This window comes from Trichosurus vulpecula, chromosome 7 (genome assembly GCF_011100635.1).
Source record: "Trichosurus vulpecula isolate mTriVul1 chromosome 7, mTriVul1.pri, whole genome shotgun sequence".
Taxonomy (NCBI): domain Eukaryota; kingdom Metazoa; phylum Chordata; class Mammalia; order Diprotodontia; family Phalangeridae; genus Trichosurus; species Trichosurus vulpecula.
Genome location: NC_050579.1, coordinates 254,233,199 through 254,258,493, shown reverse-complemented (window position 1 = coordinate 254,258,493; position 25,295 = coordinate 254,233,199). Strand labels below are relative to the sequence as shown.

The 25,295-nt window shown below is 39.5% G+C and overlaps 1 protein-coding gene across 1 annotated transcript; it reads left to right on the top strand.

Annotated features, from left to right (window-relative positions):
- Positions 1 to 2,126: 2,126 nt before the first annotated feature.
- On the top strand, positions 2,127 to 24,073 carry LOC118856761 (zinc finger protein 436-like). The gene is made up of 6 exons (XM_036767248.1): positions 2,127 to 2,581; positions 2,974 to 3,070; positions 15,239 to 15,312; positions 15,580 to 15,706; positions 17,660 to 17,773; positions 21,150 to 24,073. The coding sequence occupies exons 1-6, from the start codon at positions 2,144 to 2,146 to the stop codon at positions 22,550 to 22,552; spliced, it is 2,253 nt and encodes a 750-aa protein (XP_036623143.1). The 5' UTR covers positions 2,127 to 2,143; the 3' UTR covers positions 22,553 to 24,073.
- The last annotated feature ends 1,222 nt before the right edge of the window (positions 24,074 to 25,295 follow it).

Here is a 25,295-nt window from a genome sequence, read left to right as displayed (position 1 = left end):
AGGGATGAGAGAGCAACATACTGAGAGAGGGAGATAGGGAGAGATAGAATGGGGTGGATTATCTCGCATAAAGGTGGCAAGAGGAAGCAGTTCTGTGGGAGGAGGGGAGAGGGCAGGTGAGGGGGGAATGAGTGAACCTTGCTCTCATCAGATTTGGCCTGAGGAGGGAATACCATACATACTCAGTTGGGTATCTTACCACAAAGGAAAGAAGAGGGAGGAAGATAAAAAAAAAATAAAAGGGGGGGGATGATGGAGGGGAGGGCAGATGGGGGTGGAGGTAATCAGAATAAACACTTTGGAAAGGGGACAGTGTCAAGGGAGAAAATTCAATAATGATGGGTTGGGAAGGAGCAAAATGTAGTTAGCCTTTCACAACATGAGTATTGTGGAAGGGTTATACATAATGATACATGCGTGGCCTAGGTTGAAGTGCTCGACTTCTTAGGGAGAGTGGGTGGGAAGGGAAGAGGGGAGAGAATTTGGAACTCAAAGTTTTAAAATCAGATGTTCAAAAACAAAAAAAAGTTTTTGCATGCAACTAAAAAATAAGATACACAGGCAATGGGGTGTAGAAATTTATCTTGCCCTACAAGAAAGGAAGGGAAAAGGGGATGAGAGGGGAGGGGGGTGATAGAGGGGAGGGCTGACTGGGGAACAGGGCAACCAGAATATATGCCATCTTGGAGTAGGGGGGAGGGTAGAAATGGGGAGAAAATTTGTAATTCAAACTGTTGTGAAAATCAATGCTGAAAACCAAATATGTTAAATAAATAAATTTAAATTAAAAAAAATAAAAAAAATAAAAAAATTAAAAAAAACAAAAAAAATAAAAAGAACTAGAAGATGTATCTCTAATTATGGAAGATTTTAGGTAGCTATTTGAGCAGAGTTGGGATTCTGTTTCCTAGTTACTTTTGCACAGCGAAAGGCAGAGAATCCTTGTAGTTTCGGAAAAGACGTGACTCTTTCCATGGATCTCAGATTTTGCAGGGTAAGTAGTCGCTTATTTCCGCCCCTTTTGGAAGCGTCTCCTGGCTGGGTCAACCATCTTTCTACTACGTCCGCATGGTTAACTTCCGCCTCCGCCTTCCTGTAAAAGAATTGAAAAGGACCAAAGGCAGTCCCTTCTGCCTGTGGACGCGTGAGCTCAGGTTCCAGGGCACTTCCGGTTCGTGCAGGGGCGGTTCTCTCTGCGCTTGCGGCTCGGTCTCGGAAGGCCAGCGGAGGCCACCTGGAGCTGAGTATAGCTCGTTAGCTCCCGCAGACTATCCAGCAGCGAGGCTGTGCGTTCGACCGCCGTAGGCGAGAGGACCTTGCGGTGGGGGGTTGGAAGGGGCCTGCTGCAGGGAAGTGGAGTGGGGGAGGGTTCTCCGCAGGGGCCGCCACCTGAGAACCTGGCGTCTTTTGATGCTGCGTTCAGATCTTCATTTCCGGCTTGGCGCTTGCCGAGGTTTCACGTTTTAAGAGAAGTCCTGGCTTCTGGGATCGGAACAGACCTGCCGGCACCTGTCAGTAACTACCTACGACTGTTGTTTCCTCTTACATCCTTTTGGCCTAAAAGCACCGAAGCAGCTTTTTCTTAGGTTCTTCAGCGTCGTAGAAACGCTTGGGTTTTAACCTTGGCTTTGCTATTGCTTAGCCATGTTGACGAATGGACACAAGTTTATCTCTAACGTTAGGGCAATATCATGCTCACTATTGATTTCATAGCATCGTTGTCAGGATCGGATGAGGTTATGTGTAGAAAGAGTTTAGCAGCCATAAGATGATTTATAAATATAAGTTTTTGTCGTTGTATGGTTTTTTCCTTAAGTCCCTGGCCATCCTGGTTGTTTTCAGTAAATCTTATTGGTCACTTACAAGCAAATTAATGACTCAGATCCTTTCATTTGATTATTTATAAAACCTAAGGAGACTGAAACATATCTTGCCTGACCCTAAATTTTCAAAATGAGTATGCTCATCTTGTAGAATTGAATGGATTGATTTTCCTGGTAACAAGAAAGTTTAAGTATGTTCAGTGTTCCCAAAACCTTTGCCCTTTCTTATTTTTGAAAGTGATTTTTTTTTTAGCTCAGCAGTGTCTAGAAAAAAGAGGAGATCAAGGATGAATTTCTCCAAACTAGATCTCAATTGGAAGATGAGTAGATTTGGGGAAAAAACTGTAACTGTACAGTCAGGAGAAGCTACATCCCTTGGCCCCCAGATTCCCCATAAGGAAGATGAGCTAGTTCTAGTGAACTTGGAGAACAGGAGTTGTAGAAGGGAACAGAACACAAGCATTCAAGGGAGCAGCCCTCCAAAGCAGAACATCTTCCAAAACTTTAGGCAGTTTCGTTACTGTGAAGTGTCTGGCCCTCGAGAAGCTCTGACTCGCCTACAGGATCTCTGTTGGGAATGGTTGAGACCAGAGATCCACACAAAAGCACAGATCCTGGAACTGGTGGTGTTGGAGCAATTCTTGACCATTCTCCCTGACACACTCCAAACCTGGGTTCAGAAGCATTGTCCAGAAAGCCCACAGGAGGTGGTAACCCTATTGGAGGATTTGGAAAGAGAGCCAGATGAATCAGATCAGGTGAGCTAAGGGAAAGGTGATTTGTGAGCTATGTACTCGATAGAAGAAAAATTAGATGATGATATGAAAGACCATGGGTTCAGTCCTTTAAATCCTTTAAATTGCATGTGGGGTGAGTGCTGAGCTGAGAGGCACAGAGGTATAAGCTGTATTTTGATCATAGAAAGTAGATTGACTTGGATAGAGTTGAAAGAAATTCTAGGGAATAACGAGATATTGTTAAACAAGCAGTTAGTTAGAGATGCGTAGAGGGACAAGAATATTAAGTTGAGGAAATTGGATGATGCCTCACTGGGCCTCATATATTGAAGGATTAAATGCAATTCTTGTTCTTTTCCTTTTCCTGTGTTCCTTCTCACAGGTTTTGGTTAAATAATACAATTTTTCTCTAGGTCCCCACTAAGGCACCAGGGTCCACAGAAGAGACAGCAGCCCAGGGAGCAATGGAATCCCAGTTTAAGACTATGCCCTGCCCAGTACAAGAAAATGGTGAGGAATAAGGAAGTGGGGTGGTAGGGAGACTGAATGTGTGAAGACACAAATCAACTAAAGTATGTAAAGTGTTTACAGAGAAACATATCAAAAATGTATTTTAAATGGTGTCAAAAGGCTGAGGATCTGTGGAGAAGAGTGAAGTGGAGCTTGGTCAGTGAAAGTTTCCAAAAGAAGATGAGTTTAAAGCTGGATTGTGAAAGGCATGAGGAGATTTGAAGATATCTCAGGTGGTGAGGAGCAACTATGAAAGTTAAGAGGTGGGAGCAAACCAGGGAATGCCCTCAGGGACCACTATTCATCCTGTCCTGAACATAAACGCAGATTAATTTTGTCTTTGAGTGGAATAATGAGAAATGAACAGTGGAACAGGAAGGGATCTCTTCCTGTTATTAAATGATCTTGAGTATAGGCAGTTCTGCTATAATGTTTACTTTGAAAATAAGCATTTTTTCCAGTATGATTATACAGATTTTGTTTTTGCTTATGTATAATTTTGCCATCAAGGACAACTACAGCAAGAATGAATGCATGAGAGGGAGAGACTTCTACAGAAAGTTTGAGGGAGGTATCTGCCAGCATGTGATGGGCCCTGTGGAAAGAACTGTCTGATTCCAACTGAGGAAAAGCGTCGCAGTGGTGAGAGCTAATAGGAAGGAATGTAATACTCCAGATGGGTAAAAGATAGCCTGGAGTGGCTGGCATAGAAGGGAAGAGAAAAACAGCCCCAACAGAGCATCCCCCACCCTACGACAGACATCATGATGGTGCTAGTGCATCAGTCAGTGAACAAAGGGGTGTGGGGGGGAGGGGTACAGCCAGCATGAGGTGAGACCAGCAGGAAGTTCAGTGGGGCCTGTAGGAAGAGGAGATGTCTGGCTCCAACAGGGAAAAGTTCTGTAGCTGTTACGTTTCCTGACCCAGAAGGTGGTAAGAATTAATAGTGGGAAGAGGGGTGCAGTACTTTTCGGGAGTGAGAGGTGAGGGCCTAGAGAGGGAGATGGGCACTGAAGAGAAAGGAAGACAGGACACCACCAACAGTACTTCCCACTCAACACCAGAACAGATTTTTATGACCTAGTCCCTTTGACCCTGCCACCCCCAAGCCACCCACCCAGGGAGAAGCCTTGTCAGAGATAGTTGCAAAGCACTTTTATTGGGCTCTTCGGGGTTTCAATGGCTATTGGCAGGGTGAAGAGAGGGGAGATCGTTTCCCTAGGTTACCTTCTGGAAGAGGCAAGACCGGAGATCTGCAGTTCCAGGTCACAGGGTGATCCCACTTATGCCCCATGTCAGGCAGTGGCTGGCATTATTGGTGACTGGATCTTACTATGGGAATTCCTCTCGTTGTGGCATTTGTAATTGACACTGGGACTGAATTTGAGTGTTGCGCCCCAACCTCATTTTCCCTATAAACCCTGTGGTTTTTATTGTTGGAATTTGCATGACGGTGATTTTTAGGAAGGGATATGTCTTCTTATATGCATCTCACCTCAGTGGGGAAATTTGAATGTCATATCTAGGAACTTGGATTTATTGCAGAAGGATCAACAGGACTTGGTAGTACAGAACCAACCCCCACCCACATTCTCTGTTTTTCTTATTTAAATCTCTTAATAAATGTTTTTTAAAAATGTTTTTATTTTATTTTCAGTTCTAAATTCTCTCCCTCCCCCAAGCCATTAAGAAAGCAAGAAAAACAAAATCCATTACAAATACACGTGTGTGTGTGTGTGTGTGTGTCTGTCTGTCTGTCTGTGTGTAAAACAACTTCCTGCATTAGCCATGTCCAAAAAGAAAAAAAAGCTTCAGTCTTCACTCTAAATCCATCTCTTCTCTCTTTGGAACTGGATAGCATGTGGAACCATTATGTGATTGGTTCTGTTCTACTGATCAAAGTTCCTAAATCTTTCCAAGTTGTTTGCCTTTACAATATTGTTGTTGTATAAATTATTCTTCTGGTTCTGGTCACTTCACTTTGTATTAATTCGTACAAGTTTTCTTAGGTATTTCTGAAACCATTCCCTTAATCGTTTCTTACAACGCAATAACATTCTATCACATGCATATGTCATAATTTGTTCAGGCATTCCCCAATTGATAGGCATCCCTTCATTTTCCAATTCTTTGCCAACATGAAAAGATCTACTATAAATATGTTTGTATATATTTATATAGTCCCTTTCCCCTTTCTTTGATCTATTTGGGGTATAGATCTAGTAGTGGTATCACTGGGTAAAAGGGAATGCACAATCTAATAATTTTCTGGGCGTAGTTCCAAATTGCTTTCTGGATTGACTGAACCAGTTCACAGTTCTACTCTTTCAGTATTTGTCATTTTCCTTTTTTGTCACTTGTGCTCTTCCGATGGTTATGAGTTGGTACCTCAGAATCTTCACTATACTTTGAAGACATAAAGCTTTTGATGGGACACTTGTTTTTTCTCCCCCATTAGAATGCTGGCCCTTCTTCGTCATACAGCCCCTTCCTATTGCTTAAATAAATTTACCTTTCCAAGTTCTTTTGAGACTTGTGTTTGGATTTTGAAGTTCCTATTCAGCTCTGGTCTTTTAAGCTGGCATATTTGAAAGTCCTTTATTTCATCAAAATTCTGTTTTTTCATCTGTGGAATTATACTCACTTTGCAGAGTAAGTTATTCTTTGTTGTAATTTTAATCTTTTGCCTTTTGGAATATCATACTCCGAGGTCTCTCATTTATAGTAGAAGTTGCCAGATCTTGTGTGAGCTTGGCTGTGGTTCCTTGGTGCTTGAACTTCTTCCTGGATACTTGCAGTAATTTTTCTTTGATGTGGGAGCTCTGGATTTTGGCAATGGCATCATTAGATTTTTTTCATTTAAGGGTTTCTTTTAGGAGGTGATCGGTGGATTCAGTATTCTTTTTATTTTCACTCTCTAGTTTTATGTATTTTTTATATCACTGTAATTTTCCCCTCATATCCCTTGCTCCCACATGTGAGAATTATTCAATTTTTTTAAAGACAGAAAAAAGAAAAAGGAAAAATCAGCATAATCTATCAGTGCATCAAAAAGTGTATAAATTTGTGCCATGTGCAACACTTGTAGACTGCCAACCTCTCCAGAAGGGTAGGGTGGGAGAATCTTCTCATATCTCTTCTTTTAAGCCTTGCTTGTGCTTTACAACAGTCATTTTGTGTGTGTGTGTGTGTGGCTCTGGTGTAGTACATTGTTGCAGTCATTGTGTATGTTATTGTGTATGTTCTTTTCTTAGCTCTGTTTACATCATTCTTCATCAGTTCTTGTGGATCTATGTTTTTCTTTATTTACATCACCATTTCTTACAGCACAGTAGTATTTCATTACATTCATATTCCATAGTTAGCCATTTTTCAATTGGTGGGCATTGACTTTGCCTCCATTTTTTTTTGGCTGTCACAAAATGCTGCTATAAATATATGAGTGTATTTGGGTACTTTCTGCTTATCAATGTCATCCTTGGGTTACATGTCTAACAATGAAAGCTCTATGTCACATGAAAGCTCTATGTCGGAGTATGGATATGTTAGTCACTTCATTCCAGATTGCTTTTCAAGTTGCACAGTGCACTGTTTCACATTTCCACCAGCAGTGCACTGATGTGGCTGCCTTCTCACAGCTCCTTCAACATCAACTGTTTTCATCATTTATCATCTTTCCAATTTGCAAGGTGCATGGCGAAACTAAAGTGCTGTTGTGATTTACTTTTCTCTTATTACTAGTAATTTGGAGGATTCTTTAATGTGGCTGTCTATACTTTGCAATTATTCTTTTGAAAACTATTTGTGCATATCCTTTGACCTCTTCTCTTTTGGAGACTAGCTCCTGATTCTTATTACATGGGTTAAGTGTGATTCTAAACCTTTAGAGAAATTTGATGCAAAGGTTTTTTTTCCATTCAACCTTTCCTAACCTAGGTTAAGACCCTGCCAGACCCTTTCCATCCCTTCATTAACTTACTCATGCAGAGCTTTTCTGTTTCATGTAATCAGAATGATCTTTTGTAATTGCCTCTTTCTGTTTTTGCTTAAGGATACATCTCTTACCCAAAGCTCTGAGTGGTGTATAATCTACTTTTCTTTTAATTTTTTGAATTACAATTTTCTCCCCATTTGCACCTTCCCTCCCACTCCAAGATGGCGTGCATTCCGATTGCCCTGTTCCCCAGTCAGCCCTCCTCTCTGTTCCCCCCCCCTCCACACTTTATTGTAGGGCAAGATAGATTTCTATGCCCCATTGCCCACATATCTTATTTCCTAGTTGTGTGCCAAAACTTTTTTTTTGAACATCTGCTTTTAAAACCTTGAGTTCCAAATTCTCTCCCCTCTTCCCTCCCCACCCATCCTCCGAAAGAAGGCAAGCAATTCAGCATAGGCCACATGTGTATCATTATGCAAAACTCTTCCACAATACTCATGTTGTGAAAGACTAACTATATTTTGCTCCTTCCTATCCTATCCTTCTTTACTCAGTTTTTTCCCTTGACCCTGTCCCTTTTCGAAAGTGTTTGTTTTCGATTACCTCCTCCCCCATCTGCCCTCTCTTCTATTGTCCTGCCTTTTTTTATCTCCTTCCTCCTTCTTTCCTGTGGAGTGAGATACCCAATTGAGTGTTTATGTTATTCCCTCCTCAGGTCAAATCTGATGAGAGCAAGATTCACTCATTCCCCCTCACCTACCCCCTCTTCCCTTCCTACAGAACTGCTTTTTCTTGCCACTTTTATGCGAGATAACTTACCCCATTCTATCTCTCCCTTTCTCTCTCCCTCAATATATTCCTCTCTCATCTCTTAATTTGATTTTATCTTTTAAGATGTCATCCCTTCATATTCAACTCACCCTGTACCCTCCGTCTACATGTATGTGTGTGTGTGTGTGTGTGTATGTGTATATACATATATATATATATATATACACACACACACACACACACACACACACACATATGTATATTCCCTTCAGCTACCCTAATTCTGAGGTCTCATGAGTTACACACATCATCTTTCCATGTAGGAATGTAAACAAAACAGTTCAACTTTAGTAAGTCCCTTATGATTTCTCTTTCTTGTTTACCTCTTCATGCTTCTCTTGATTCTTGTGTTTGAAAGTCAAATTTTCTATTCAGTTCTGGTCTTTTCACTGAGAAAGCTTGAAGTCCTCTATTTTATTGAAAGTCCATATTTTGCCCTGGAGCATGATGCTCAGTTTTGCTGGGTAGGTGATTCTTGGTTTTAATCCTAACTCTATTGACCTCCTGAATATCATAATCCAAGCCCTTTGATCCCTTAATGTAGAAGCTGCCAGATCTTGTGCTATTCTGATTGTGTTTCGACAATACTCAAGTTGTTTCTTTCTGGCTGCTTGCAGTATTTTCTCCTTGATCTGGGAGTCCTGGAATTTGGGATCTTTTTGAGGAGGCGATCAGTGGGTTCTTTCAATTTGTATTTTGCCCTGTGGCTCTAGAATATCAGGGTAGTTCTCCTTGATAATTTCTTGAAAGATGATATCTAGGCTCTTTTTTTGATCATGGCTTTCAGGTAGTCCAATAATTTTTAAATTATCTCTCCTGGATCTCTTTTCCAGGTCAGTGGTTTTTCCAATGATATATTTCACATTGTCTTCCACTTTGTCATTCCACTGGTTCTGTTTGATAATATCTTGATTTCTCATAAAGTCACTAGCTTCCACTTGCTCCAATCTAATTTTTAAGGTAGTATTTTCTTCAGTGGTCTTTTGGTCCTCCTTTTCCATTTGGCTAATTGTGCCTTTCAAGGCCTTCTTCTCCTCATTGGCTTTTTGGAGCCCTTTTGCCATTTGAGTTAGTCTATTTTTTTAAGGTGTTATTTTCTTCAGTATTTTTGGGGGTCTCCTTTAGCAAGTCATTGACTTGTTTTTCATGATTTTCTTACATCACTCTCATTTCTCTTCCCAATTTTTCCTCTACTTCTCTTACTTGCTTTTCCAAATCCTTTTTGAGCTCTTCCATGGCCTGAGAGCAGTTCATGTTTTTCTTGGAGGCTTTTGATGTAGGCTCTTTGACTTTGTTGATTTCTTCTGGCTGTATGTTTTGGTCTTCTTTGTCACCAAAGAAAGATTCCAAAGTCTCAGTCTGAATCTGAGTCCATTTCTGCTGCCTGGCCATGTTCCCAGCCAACTTACTTGACCCTTGAGTTTTTCGGTGGGGTATGACTGCTTGTATAGTAGAGTACTTTGTCCCAAGCTTGAGGGGCTGAGCTGTTGTTTTCACAGCTGTTTCTACACAGCCAGCTCTGCTATACCAGCACTACTCCTCCCTCAAGAACCTCCAACCCAGACCTCAGCTCAGATCTAAGCAGGCTCTGCACTCTTGCTCTGACCTGCCACTCAATTCCTCCTAGCAGGTGGTCCTGGGGCCAGAAGCAACTGCAGCTGTAGTTCTGTAAGCAACCTCAGAGGTGCACCACCTCCGCTGCCTCTGGGGCGGTGGCCGAACTGTGAACTTCTTTTACTCTGTCCCCACAGCTTTTCCCACTAACCTTCTCTGTTGTCTTTGGTGTTTGTGGGTTGAAAAGTCTGGTAACTGCTACAGCTCACTGATTCAGGGCACTCGGGCCTGTTCCTGCCCAGCTTCCGGTCTGGTTGGTCCCGGCACAGCCCACGCTGGGCTGTGTTCTGCTCTGCTCCCAGCTTTGTGCAATAGACCTTACCTAGCAACCATCCAGGCTGTGCTAGGCTGGAGCCCTGCTTCCCTCTGCTTTTTCGTGGGTGCTGCACCTCTAGAGTTTGTTCAGAGCCATTTTTATAGGTGTTTGGAGGGTCCTGGGGGAGATCTTTAGGCAAGTCCCTACTTTCCAGCTGCCATCTTGACTCCACCCCCCTTAATTTTTTAATAGTGTGATCTTTAATATTAAGGTCATATATCTATTTAGAATATTTAGTGGAATATGACATAAGGTGTTCTAAGCCTAATTTCTGGTAGATTGCTTGCCAGTATTCCTAGCAGTTTTTATCATATACAGAATACTTTTGTAAGTAATTTATGTTTTCCATATTTTGTCAAACAATGATTTATTGAGTTCCATCTTTTCTCATTCTCCCCTGTCTGATCTCTTCCACTGATCTACTTCTTTAATTTTTTAACCATTACCGGATGGTTTTAATCATTGTTGCTTTATAAAATAGTTGGAGATCTCTTCATCTTTACCTCTTTCCATCATTTCCCTTGATATTCTGTCTTTTTTTTCCAATGAATTTTGCTATTAAATTCTTTTTAAGTGTCCTTTTGATAGCTTAATTGTATGATTTAACTTTAGTAGTATTATCATTTTTATTATACTGGCAGGGTCTAGTCAAAGTCCCTGAATATTCATTTGGCTATTTAATGTTTTAATTTTTTCAAGGGATACTTTTTAATTAAATCTATTCTGAAGTGTGCTTTGGTAGGTTGATTCCCGTGTGCCTTATGTATTTTGTAGCTACTTGGAATGAGAGTTTCTTTCGTCTTATTTTAGATTTCATTAATGTTCTATAGAAATGCTTTGATTTTTGATGATTTTTTGGTACCATGCAGCTTTGATGAACCTGTTGTCTTAATTAGCATCTTTCCTGATTCTCTGACTTTTAAAAGTAACTATTGCATCAGCAGCAGATAGGGATGGTTTTATCTCCCCTTTGTCTTTAATTTCTTTGTCTTGTAATATTGCTACTGATAGCATTTCTAGAGCTTTATCAAACAATAGTGCAGAGAGTAGACATCCTTTATTCCCATATTTTAATTAGAAATGTTCTAATGTATCCTCATTGCTTTTGTTGTCATATAGATCTTTTTAATGATTAAAAAAAAGAACGAGTCCTCTATGTCTATACTTTGTAGAATTTTTTAGCCTGAATGAGTGTTGTAATTTATGAAAGACTTTTCTGAGGCCATTGAAACAATTATGTGGTTTTTGTTTTTGAATAGATTAATTATATTGATTGTTTTCCTAATGTTGAAACATTCTTGCATCCCTGATATAAAGCTATGATTTCTTGAATTGCTGTAGGTTAATAGGATTTTATTTAAAATTTTTGAATTGATATTCATTAATGTTATTGGTCTACATTTATCCTTCTGTGTTTTATCTTTACTTGGATGAGGTTTTAGTACTATATCTCATAAGAGGAATCTGGTATAATTCTTTTTCAGTTGTTGAGAATAATTTGTGTTCTATGGATTGTAATTGTTATTTAAAAGTTTGATAGAATTCTCCCTTAAATCCATGAGGACCAGGATTTCTTTTCTTTGGTAGGTCCTTTATAGCTAATTATTTTAGTTAGCATATGCAACTGTGCATAATAAGTTCTGGTTAATATTTTTATTTCTTCTGGTTTATTGTGATTTTACTTTACTCATTTTTTATATTATGGATTTGACTTTCTGCCTGCCTTATTTTAATCAGGTTGGCTAAAGGTTTTATCATTTTTATTAGTATTTTTAAACAGTTGGCTTTTTTTTCATTATTACCACAGATTTTTTTTGGTTTCCAGTTTATTTCTTCTTTAATATTTAAGATCTCTTTTTGTGCTCATTTTAATCTATTTTCCTATGTTGTTGGCTTTCTAAGTTCTTAAAATGCCTATTCAGTTAATTATTCCTCTCTCCTTTTTTGTTAAGGTATATTTGTAGGGATATGCTTTCCCGTTTGGGGATTGTTTTAGCTATATCCAAGAAATTTTGGCGTGTTGTTTTACCATTATAATTTTCTTTCACGTAATTATTAATTATTTCTTTGATTTGTTATTTGGCTCACTCATTATTTAGGATTTCACTTTTATGTCTGCTTTTGGGTCTATGTCTTTTATTTGTATTCCCTGAACTGATGACTAATTTTTTTTATTGCATTAGAGTTTGTAAAAGGATATATTTATCATTTCTGCTGTTTTTCATTTCTTTGCAATACATTGTAAGTTTTTGTACAAGTTCTACATGGTATATTCTTTAGCAGTCCCATTAGAAGGTACCATAAGTTTCTTAGCTCTAGTTTCTCCAGCAGTTTTTCAATTTTGTATTTTCCCTTTCTGTTACACTTATTCAGAACTGAAAGAGGACATTAAATTCTTCTGGCACTATTGTGTTAGTGTGTATGTATTCTTTTAGTTCTGTTTATGATTTAAGATGCTGAAGCATTTGGAGCATATAGGTTTAATACTGATATTGGTTGGTTGTTTATGGTTCCTTTCAGCATAATATAATTTCCTTGCCTTTGCTTTTTTTTTTACCTTTAATTTTTTTTATTTAATATATTTAGTCTTCAGCATTGATTGTCAAAAGAGTTTGAAATACAAATTTTCTCCCCATTTCTACCCTCCCCCCTGCCACTCCAAGATGGTGTATATTCTGGTTGCCCTGTTCCCCAGTTAGCCCTCCCTTCTGTCACCCCACTCCCCTCCCATCCCCTTTTCCCTTCCTTTCTTGTAGGGCAAGATAAATTTCTATGCCCCATTGCTTGTGTATCTTATTTTCTAGTTGCATGAAAAAACTTTTTTTTTTGTTTTTGAACATCTGTTTTTAAAACATTGAGTTCCAAATTCTCTCCCCTCTTCCCTTCCCAACCACCCTCCCTAAGAAGGCAAGCAATTCAACATAGGCCACATGTGTATCATTATGTATAACCCTTCCACAATACTCATGTTGTGAAAGACTAACTATATTTTGCTCCTTCCTAACCTATCCCGCTTTATTGCAATTTTCTCCCTTGACCCTGTCCCTTTTCGAATGTGTTTGTTTTTGATTACCTCCTCCCCCATCTGCCCTCCCTTCTATCATCCCCCCTTTTTTATCTTCTTCCTCCTTCTTTCCTGTGGGATAAGATACCCAATTGAGTGTGTATGGTATTCCCTCCTCAGGCCAAATCCGATGAGAGCAAGATTCACTCATTCCCCCTCACCTACCCCCTCTTCCCTTCCTACAGAACTGCTTTTTCTTGCCACTTTTATGAGAGATAATTTACCCCATTCTATCTCTCCCTATCTCCCTCTCTCAATATATTCCTCTCTCATCCCTTAATTTGATTTTATTTCTTTTAGCTATCATCCCTTCATCTTCAACTCATCCTGTGCCCTCTCTCTATATATACACATACAAATATACATACATACACACACATATACATATATATACATACACACACACACATATGTGCATATTCCCTTCAGCTACCCTAATACTGAGGTCTCATGAATCATACCCATCATCTTTCCATGTAGGAATGTAAACAAAACAGTTTAACTTTAGTAAGTCCCTTGCAATTTCTTTTTCTTGATTACTTTTTCGTGCTTCTCTTGATTCTTGTGTTTGAAAGTCAGATTTTCTATTCAGCTCTGGTCTTTTCACTGAGAAAGCTTGAAAGTCCTCTATTTTATTGAAAGTCCATATTTTGCCAACTCCTTTTTGAGCTCTTCCATGGCCTGAGAGCAGTTCATGTTTTTCTTGGAGGCTTTTGATGTAGGCTCTTTGACTTTGTTGACTTCTTCTGGCTGTGTGTTTTGGTCTTTGTCACCAAAGAAGGATTCCAAAGTCTGAGACTGAATCTGGGTGCCTGGCCATGTTCCCAGCCAACTTACTTGACCCTTGAGTTTTTCAGCAGGGTATGACTGCTTGTGGAGTGAAGAGTACTATGTTGCAAGCTTGGGGGGATGTGCTGTTGATTTCAGAGCTATTACAGCCAGCTCTGCTACACCAGCACTCCTCCTTTCCCAAGAACCCCCAACCCGGACTTGACTTAGACCTTCAGCAGGCTCTGCACTCCTGCTCTGATCCGCCACTTAATTCCTCCCACCAGGTGGGCCTGGGGCCAGAAGCAACTGCAGCTGTAGTTCTGTAGCTGCCCCACCTCCGCTGCCCCGGGGGGGTGGCTGAACCATGAACTCTATCACCCTGTCCCCAGCAGCTTTTCCCAGTAACCTTCTCTGTTGTCTTTGGTGTTTGTGGGTTGAGAAGTCTGGTAACTGCTGCAGCTCACTGATTCAGGGTGTTAGGGTACACTCCACCCGGCTCCTAGCCTGATTGGTTGACGCCCACGCTGGGTTCTTCTCCACTCCGCTCCCAGCTCCCTGTGGGATAGACCCTGCCCAGAGACCATCCAGGCTGTCCTGGGCTAGAGCCCTGCTTCCCTCCGCTATTTTGTGGGTTCTGCAGTTCTTCTCTCTTATCTTTGGTGTTTGTGGGTTGAGAAGTCTGGCAACTGCCACAGCTCACTGATTCAGGGCGCTAGGGCACGCTCCACCTGGCTCCTGATCTGGTTGGTCCCTGCGGCCCACGCTGGGCTCTGCTCCGCTCTGCTCTGCTCCCAGCTCCATGCGTGAAAGACCTCACCCAGCAACCATCCAAGCTGTCCTGGGCTGGAGCCCTGCTTCCCTCTGCTATTTTGTGGGTTCTGCAGTTCTAGAATTGGTTCAGAGCCATTTTTTATAGGTTTTTGGAGGGACTTGGCGGGGAGCTCACGCTAGTCCCTGCTTTCCAGCCGCCATCTTGGCTCCAACCCCCCCCCGCCTTTGCTTTTTTATATTTTGAGTATTTGTTTTTGCTTTGGTTGATAGCATGATTATAAATCCTGCTTTTAGAGATGCACATAATACAGAATAAAATTTTTCCATCCCTTCAATTTTATTCTGTGTATGTCTTTGTTTTTTAAATATGTTTCTTTAAACAGCAGGTTGTGGGGTTTCATTTTCTTATATGATGTCACTTTTTTTGGTTTCTTGCATTAAGTCAGATTTCTGTTTTCCTCCATTTGTCTCCAATAGTTGTACTTTTTTTCAAATTGTGAGGTTATAAACATCAGAGAAAATGTCTAATCTTCACTCTTGTTGGCCATACGTGCTTTTTCTACAATTTGCTTTCTGTACTGCTGAACGCATTAGGGTAATGTCTTAGTCTTTATTACAAAGGTATCCACAGTGAACTTGTGTGTGTGTGTGTGGGGGGGTATTCAAAGTAGATTTTATAGTTATCTGTAATGCCTGGAATTCCTTCACCTCAGGTTCCATGAACTTAGGACATCAGTAAATATACATTGATAAGGATTTAAGATAATAAAAGGGTTGGAGTGAAACTATTTTTGAAAATGAGTTACTTTTATGTAGGTGGGCTGTCCCAGAAAGTGGACTCAAAGTGGACTTCTTTTCCCTCAGCCACTTGTATTTCTGCCCTTCCTCAAGAGAAGCAGCCCCCTGTTGTCCTAGCACTCCTGACAGCTGAGCCCCAGGTGAGCTATGATTTCCTTTTCGTTGTTGTTGTTAATATCCTCAGATAGAAACACTCAAGTTTCTCAGTAAAACCAAGTTACGTCCATATAGGACTTAAGAGTTTTGGTGTCCTGACATTCCCTCTGCGTTTCTTTTTGTCACTATAAACAAAAACACTTTAAAAACTATCTATACCAACAGATACCCTTACCTTGCATCCTTCCCTTCTCTTGTCCTCAATGTTTCTGTGGAATTGTCCTTGGGGCAGCAGGAACATATTGTTTCAGGAGTTGTTGACATTTGAAGATGTGGCCCTGTCTTTGACCCTGGAGGAGTGGGTACAATTGGACCTGCATCACAAAGACCTCTACAGGAATGTAATGCTGGAGAATTATGAGAATATTGTCTCATTGGGTAAGAACTTCCTTCTCTGCCCATTGTCTTATTAAAGTCTGTCTCTTGCTATTCTCTTTATTTATAACAATAATGAATCTTTAGAATTATGAACTGAGGTTTAAGAATTAGTTCCCTAATTCTGTAGCCTCTGAGTTACCAGAGGTAGGGAACATTGAGATGTTTGTAAGGTTGCATAGCAAGAAGGTTTCTATTTTCTCTGCATATGTGATAGTTCCCTTATCATTTTAAACCAGGGCTTCTTAGATTTTTTCTATGCACAACCCCTTTTTGCCGAAGAACTTTTTACATGACTCTGGGCATGTAGGTATATAAAATGGGTATACAAATCAAACATTTACTGATAATAAATCATAAGGAAATTTATTTTGAAACAATTGTTTGGTCCACATGTAATATTACCATTTATTAAAGATGAAAGCAAATTTGCATACCAATGAGATGGATGTGCTTGTTTATTTTTACATGAAGAATTAACTCTTGGCAGAATATTTGATACTATAAGACATAGAACATCTTCAACATTTTTCAGAATTGATCGATATTTTGATTTTATAATCGTCAATGATCAGAACACTGCTTTGCATTGATACACAGTACAAAATGGCTGTAGTATGTTTAGGGCCATTTCAGAAATTATCGGAAATTCTGTCCTAGTCCCAAGCCAAAATTCATTTAACAATTTTGTATGTACAGTAAAAATACTACAGTTTATAACATAAAACAGTCTTGAAACTGAGCTGAGGTGTTTCTGGCAGTGTTTGTTGGTGTTTTATGACATGACTGCATGCACAGTGCAAAGCGTGCATGTTGTGTGTTCAGAACCAAGGCTGTAGTGAAGCTTCACAATGCAACATGGGCAAGCGCATCCAGGAACACCTCGGATTCATCACACGTTTGATTTTGAATTAATTTTTTGTCACATGTTGGTCACACCTTTTACTGTTGCCAAATTTTTCGCAACTCCCACATTCAGTTATGCAGCTCTATATGGGGTTGCCACTCACAGTTTAAGAAGCACTGACTTAAACAGTAATCATTATTATGTGCCTACTGTGTTCCAGAGTCTTTTGGACCACATGTGATTCTCAGAGAGCTGAAATTGACAACTTCTTTGTATTGTTGTTTGGTTGTTTCGGTTGTGCCTGACTCTTCATGATCCCATTTGGGCTTTGTTGGCAAAGACACTGGAGTCGTTTGCTTTCTCCTTCTCTGGCACATCTTATAGACGAGGAAACTGAGGCAAACAAGATTAAGTGACTTGCCTAGTGTTATATAGCTAAGGAGTATCTGAGACCATATTTGAACTCGTGAAGTTGAATCTTCCTGATTTCAGGCCCAACGCTGCACTACCCAGTTGCCTGGATTTCTTGTACTCTGCCCCATTCTTCATCTTATAGTAAAATCTTCCTTGTTACTCTGGTCTTAGAAGATTGACGTTTGTCAAGTGAGAAAGCTGTTTAGTCTCCTGCCACATAAAAGTATTTCTTCTGAAGGGAAAAAAAGAGGTGGTTAGATGGTGAAGTGGCTACATTTGAAGTCTAGGAAGACCTAAATTTGAACATTGTCTCAGACACTCCCTCACTGTGTGACCTAGGCAAGCTCTCTGTGGCTTAGTTTCTTCATTAGTATAATAATAGAAATAATAATAATAAGGATAATAATAGCATTTACCTCAATGAGTTTACTCATGTAAAGCATTTTATAAACTTTAAAGTCTTATATAAGTGCTAACTATTAAAGAAGCCATACTTTCTTGCCCCAGCTTTCCTAGAAATTTATTCCTGGGTTCCCTATGGATCCATTCCCATTCCTGCTAGACTTCCTAAAATGACCACCTTGGATGCTTCCTTCCCTTTCCATCTGCCTTCTGAAGAAAAATTCTCCAACCAGTTATGGAGCATCAGGTAATTCCACAAGTTATCCTCTAACCTATTTCCTCTTCTTTAACAGGATTATCATTTTCCAAACCCGCTGTGATTTCCCGGTTGGAACAAGAGAAAGAGCTATGGCTTTTGGATATTCAGGGAGCTGAGAATAGAGAGGTCTGGAAAAGCAGAAGCCCAGGTGAGTGATTGAGGGAGACCCATCAGGAGTGAAATAAGTAGTAGCTGACTAGTAGCATGAGTGAGATACTGGCTAAATCATTAGTTCACCAAGTACATTTTATGCCAGGTCACTGATAGAGAACAGTTGTAGGAGAGCTCTCTTCATCCTGACTTTTCATTTCTATACCCCTTCCCCCACTGCAAATGGCATTACTTTTCTCTTAATTACCAATGAGTTCCTTTTTTAAAATGATATTTAATACCCTTAAAAAAAAACAAAACCAATAGCCCATCTGCCCCATATTTGATTGAATAAATATTTATTGAGATCATACTTTGTATTAGCTTCTAGTTTAGTCATTTTGAATTCTCATTATGGCATAGAGATCGCCCTAGGTTCTCCTAAGACTTAATCGGACTTGTCCTATCAAACCTAACAGGCCAGGTGACAGTATATGTGTCTTTTCTTCGCTCAAATTCAGTGACTCATCACCAGAAGATTAACTATCACATGATGAATTTTCTTTGGCCAGTCATTCGAGACACCTCCAAGATGTAAAAAGGTTGAGCTGTGTGTTGGTGGAGAGACTCCATATTGATGAAATCAGTATTATTTTAACATATTAAAGTACTATGTGTTAGACGTTGTGAGATATACAAAATAATAAGACAAAATTCCTGCCTTTGGGTAATTTTGAATCCCTTGAGGAAAAAAGATATAAGTATTTGACATTAGATAGAAGTATTCAATATTAATCCAGAATGTCAGCACAGTTTATTGTAGCTACATAATCTCTTCAGGGAGGGCAGAGCAGGAAATACTTCTCACATTATGATAAACTGTGATCCTTAGGGACAGAATGAGACATTTTCAGATGTGGCCAACAGGTAGCCAAATGTTTAACTGTACTTTTATAAAGAATGGCATGGAAGGAAAGGGGAAATGATCATGATGTAGGAAATAAAATAGTTTCAATGAAACCTTAAAAAAATTTTGAAGAGACAAGTTCATAGGGGGACACAGACAAACAGGGCAGTTTTGTTACTTTTAGGTTAAATTTAATATACACTTTAAAAAAAACTGAGCATGATGGAAATTCACAGTTTTCCATACAGTCTTCTTTGTATATTGAGACCTCCAGTAATGAGCCAAATTACAGGAATTTTGAATGAAAGGCAGAAAAAGCTTGAAATATCAACATTTTAGCAAAAAAAAAATCAGTTTTATGAAGAATAAGAATGGAACTTGGGATGCAGGGAAAAAAAGAAGGAAATATTAGGTAAACATTTTTGTGGGAGCTTCCTTCGCTGTTGTGCAGCAAAAACTTCTTGGTTTGTTTACTCTTGTTGTGTTATAGTTTAACAAAAATTGTTTATATTTTGAAAAAAACCTTTCTGTTTAAAAAAAAAAGTGTTGGAATAATAAGTGTTAATGTTATTATAAAGTGTTAACAAATAAGTGTTCTTAAATATTGTTGGAGTTTCACCTAGCTGCAGATGGCTTCCTTTAGCTTAGCCTAGTTTCCAGGAAAGTATTGGGTTTTTTCCAGGCTGTAAAATGGCAGAATCCCTTGGATAGAGAATTCATTCTGTTGGGGGAAAAAAAAGCATGCAGTATCTATGGCATATCTGCAGGAGGAGTTTTTGTAAATATAGTTTTTGATGTATTAGGTCACCCTGAAATAATATAAGAAAAGGGGTCCCCAGGCAACCTGGTGGAATGAATGCTACAATAAATATTTTTATTCCTTTTTGTTAACTTTTTTTTTAGCTTTGTATATTGAAGTGTTTGTGTTTGTTGATGGTGAAATCTATAACAAAAAAGAAAATAGAAAAAAAAATCAAACAGGAGGTCTGGCTGACAAAATAAACCACATTATTAGTTTGTTAGGCTCTATCTCTCGCTCAGGATGCAAGTTATCAGATGCAGAACTAAAAGCACAAACATGCACCTATCACTGGAGAAAGGAGAAGTGCTGGAAAGCTAAAAATTAGTGAATAAACAAAATGAATAATAAAGCAATGAAAAGACTAAAATTAGTCTATGACCTTCACCTCTGCAAATCGATAAATATAAGTTTCTGCTAAGGATCATAATGTCATAGATTTAGAGTTGGAAGGTAACTCAGTGATCATTTAGGACCCCTTCCTTTACAGAGAGTGTTAAGTGGCTCATCCACTGTGACACGGGTATCATGTAGCAGAACCTGAACTCAAAACTAGGTCCTTTGACACCTAAATCCTTCTCTTCCCTTTCTAGCACACACCAGGGTTCATGGTCTGACCTGGGTATTTGTATTTGCTTCATCCAGGTAAATTGTTAGAGAGAAGCAGGGGGATCTTCGAAGCAATTTTGGTAGGACCTTGTAAGCCAGGTACCTCCATATTTATGGTGTTAAACCTTTGCTATCTTTGCACTTAGGTGCCAGTATTTTCCCTGGGAGCCTGCCTATTTGGGTCTGGGTATAATAAGTCCTCTTTGTTTCCTAAATTGGAGTCTTGTGTCAATACTCTGACTTTCAGGTTCATTGGGCAGGCAGAGGAATAAAGAATGATGTCTTGCCTAGTCAGATAACAAGTCACCATTGATGAGAATTGTCCCCAGACTAAACTGGTTTGCTTCTTGTGAGGTACCCCATGTTGCTTGCTGTCTGATGTAGCATTTTGGGAGAGAGTGAGAAACCTCACACGTAATAGCCCATTTTTGTATAGTATTTTAAGGTATACAAAGTGCTTTTGTAACAACCCTAATAGTGTAAGTGTTACATTAAATTACATTACCCCAACTAACAAATGAGGAAACAGGACAGAGAGAATAAGTAATTTATTCATACAACTTATAGACTTAAACCTGGGTCTTCTGACTACAAGATCAATATACCCTTCTGCCACTCAGTTTAAGGCAGTATATATTGTTAAGTGCAAAAGTACAAACCTCTTTGTTCATTCTCTTATCATGTACTTATTTAGCTGTTCCTCACTTCTGTGTTCAGTCTGTTTTCTTTGTCACCATCATCTTTTATTACTTCTCTTCATCATAACAATCACATTTATTTCCCATTTCTGCCAAACTTCTACCAGATTTCTTTCCTGCTAGTCTTGTCTCTGAATTGCTCTCTGACTCTCCTGCTGAATCTCTGCTAAACATAAGGGTTGCTCCATTTAGGCCACATGGGGCCACTACCTTCCACTTGCTACTCTGGCATAAGAGGGGCTAAAATTAGCCATCATTAACCAATAGGGACCCTAAACAGGCTGATGGTACCCTGGCCTCTGGCTGTTGAGTTTGAACATGAGGCTGATTTAATTCCTGAATAAGGACAGTTCTTCTAGTAATTTATTTTTTTCCCAGGACAGAATTAGTTAACACTGGCCTTTTCTGTTTATTGTGTTAGATGGTGAGACCAGTACACCAACCTACAAGCCAGCCTCCGAGCAGGAAAGTTCTGAAGAGTTTCATTCAGAGAGACTGAGAAAACTACAGAAGGAAGGTCCCCAATTACATACATTTGGAGAAATCTTTGAACTTCAAGGCAAGTTCAGAAGTGTACAGGGAAGACATACAGGGGACAAACTGAAGGGGGAGAAGGAGACTCTCAGAGAAGGGACTGTCATGGATAAAAATAGTCTCACAGAAGAAAGATGTCAGCATTATAAGGAATGTCAGAAAGGCTTCTGTCTAAAAGTTCCTACAGGAGACAGAACTTATAATGGTGATGAATATGGCAGCAACTTCAGTCAGAACTTTGATCTTAGTAAACATAAGGAAATTTACCCAGGAGAGCATCCTCACAAGTGGAATGAGCATGAGAAAAGTCTCATTCTTTCATTTGTTGAGCACCAACATATCCCCACTAGAGAAAAAACTCATCAGCAAAGCATTTCAGTCTCTCCTGAAAGGAATTACCAGAGAACTCATACAAGTGAGAGGCGTAATGAATATAATGACTGTGGAACAAGGCTTAGTTCTAGTTTAGTCCTTAATGATTCTCAGAAAATTCAGGCCAAAGAGAAGCCTCATGTATGTGATGTCTGTGGAAAAACTTTCAGTTGGAGATCACGGCTTATTCAACATCAAAGAATCCATACTGGAGTGAAACCCTTTGAATGTGAAGAGTGTGGAAAATTCTTTAGTGAGAAAGCATACCTTATTCAACACCAGAGAATTCACACTGGGGAGAAACCCTATATATGTAGTGACTGTGGAAAAGCCTTCAGTTACAGAGCACAGCTTTTTCTACATCGAAGAATCCACACTGGGGAAAAGCCCTATAAATGTAATGAATGTGGGAAAGCCTTCATTCAGCGCTCAAGGCTTATTCAGCATCAGGGAATACACACTGGAGAAAAACCCTTTGGGTGCAGCCAATGTAATAAATATTTTAGGTACCGCTCAAATCTTTTTAAACATCAAAGAATCCATACAGGAACGAAACCCTATGAGTGTGATGAATGTGGGAAAGCCTTTAGGCAGAGCTCACGGCTTATTCAACATCAGGGAGTACACACAGGAGAAAAGCCCTATGAATGCAATCAGTGTCATAAATGTTTTAGTTATCGCTCAAATCTTTTTAAACATCAAAGAATCCACAGTGGAGAGAAACCATATGAATGTGATAAATGTGGTAAAGCCTTTCGACAGTCTTTTGATCTAAACAGACACAGGAAAATCCACACTGGAGAGAAACCCTTTGAATGTCATGCATGTAAGAAAAGCTTTAGTAGGAATTCGCATCTTATTCGACATCTCCGAATCCATACTGGAGAAAAACCCACTGATGCAGTCAATGGCATATAAAATTTTATTGGTTCTTTATTCTGTCTCTGTAAATTAATGCAAGGAAGAAAAACAATTAACTGAAATGGGAAACCTTTCATTATGAGGTATTTGAGCATTATAAGGCAATTCAGCATTTGAGAATCCAGAAAGAAAAAAATTCTCAGCATGATAACTATCCTGCCTTGGTTCTTTAGTTGATCACTTGTCCTTGATACCTGTCAGCTTTGGGGGTTAAATAGTGGTGTAACCTTAAGGCTAAGAACAAGTGGAAGGGACCCTATAAGGTGGACAGCTCCTTGGATTGTGCACTATGTATGCACATTTAGGGGCCATCTCCAGTTGTCCTGAGGAGAAAGTGAGGCTGGTGACCTTGCACAGCCCTCTCTCACTTATTTCAGTTCACTTGCTGGTCCTCTTCGAGAATGGAGGACAAACAACAATAATGTATACACATTTAGCTAGCTTGTGAGAACTTTGAATTTTGTTTCCTTGTATTTTGATGTCTCTGCCTTTGCTAATTCTAGTTTTCCATTAATGCTTTCTGATTCCTCTTTATTTAGAACCGTTCCTTTCTGTGTATGACTCAGCCTTAATACAAACTGTCATTGCTGTCTCAGTCTCCTCTCCATAGTGTGTCCTAGTCCAACGCAGAATATTAAACAAAGACTAACCATTGACCAATAAGAAAGAAAAATATGAATATTGCAGAAGCACTGCAACAAAGGTCTTGCAGATATTGTTCCACCTAAAAAATCTTGGAACAGAATTTAAAAACCTGAAAGATTTTAAAATCCAGGAAAAGCAAGAGCATACAAGGTCAGTCATAGACTTCTCATAGTCATTCAGCCATAGACCTAATCCACAAAACACCACTCTCTTCTACAAATCATAGATCTTGAATGTCTGCTTTTATACACCTTTATAGGAAAAATACATTGACAATATGAGAAGCTTCAATGAGAACAATTAGAGAATCCAGATTGGAAGAAATGCCTACAATTCTTAAGGAGCATTATTTAAGAAAAAGGGAGCATGCCATATAATTAAATGAAAAATTAATCAAGAAATTTTGATTGAAGGCCTTAATGAAGATATGAGAATGATTGGCATAGTAGAATCAGGAGAATAGGCAAGAGTTGAAACAGAAATGGTCATTTGAACAGACCAGCCACGAGAAAGCAGGAGTGCTGATTTATGATATGATATATGATTTTATGACTGGTTGTAACAATTTAAAAAAATGATATACAGACTAACCCCTTGATTTTTTTGTGTTCAGGTTGGTATATGCACACAAAGCTAATGAATAGAGGAATTAAGTAATAAAAATAACTATATTGCTCTGTCTCAGAACTGAATTTATTGCTGCCCCCTAAAACCTAATATAAGAATTGTTGTGTAAGCGGAGACGTAGGTGGGAATAATCAATCACGTGTGACCAAAACTGCCCCTTAAATTCTAAGAATTCACTTGTGTGGAGTAAATTAAATGTCTACAAGTGGAGAGATTCCTGTGACTGCTAACACCTAAACTATGCTTAGCCAAGGTCCATTCCTGTAACCAGAATGGCCTTTGTTTTCTTTGAATGATTCAGCTTACCTCATTGAGCCTCTGGATGCTGTGGCTTGCTCTTCCGGGGCAGGAAGCCCAGAGAGCATGTCAGGAAGCAGAAAACTTCCTGTGTGATGAGTCATGGGGCTGGCTGAGGGGAGGTGTTAACGTCTACACTAGGGGGAGGGGCCAAGTCAAGAAGCAATCGGCCCTGGTCATTCAGGCAGTGCTTGATGATGTCAAAAACTCTATAAGAGGGGAGAGGACAGCTTGAAGCTCTTTCTTTCCTCTTCCGGTTGGTATGGGAAGCAGCGGCAAGCAAGCGTGGCTCTGGGCCAGCCCTTGCTCTCAGGCCAAGCCCAGATGTTGGTAACTATGAATTGTATTGGGTCTGTCTGTTGATATTTGTAATTTGTTTGTATTTTGGTTTTGAGGTTCGGGATGCTGGTTTGTTTTTCCCCTGAACTAAATGAATGTTTTGAGCCTCAGGGTGCTGGTTTTTTCCCCTGAAGTAAGTCAATGAATCTGTATTTGGTCTGTCTCTTGATGCTTGTCTGTATGCTCCCCCAAACTAACTGAATGCTAACTGAATGCTGGCGTTTTCCCCTGAACTAAATGAATGTTGTCTGTATGGTAACTGAATGCTGGATTAAAGTAAGCTGGTCAACCCCTTCACCGTGCTTTCCTTGTTTAAGCAGATAAAAAGAAACTGTGCTTTCCCAGCAGCTTCCTGGGTGCCGGCTGTGGGGGAGGGATCTTACTCCCCCAGAGAAGCTGCTAGCTGGGTTGTTAAAACAATTCCTTTCTCATCAAAAAGGAAATGTTTCTATTAGCAGATTGGGCTTTCCAAGGAACAATGAGCTGCTTAAATAAGGATGATTGCTTGCCTTCAGAAGACTGACACAAGATCGATGGAAATTCAAGTCCTTGTCGCCAACCCAACACATTAAGACACAGTTCCCCTGCCTTTTCACTATTCATTTGTTCAATATTCTACAAATAGCTGCTCCTCTTCACTGCAATATTTTCTAATCTGCTTTGGTGAGGTATATCTTTCATAGATGATCATGATGATGTCTAAGGAATGCAATTTTATTTTTTCAGATCACACTGAATCTCCTTTGATTTCCTTTGGCAAATCATATTTAGGGGACCATTTGACTCAGATTAGAAGTGTAGCTCATAGTTTGTGTAGAAAGAGCACCCATTT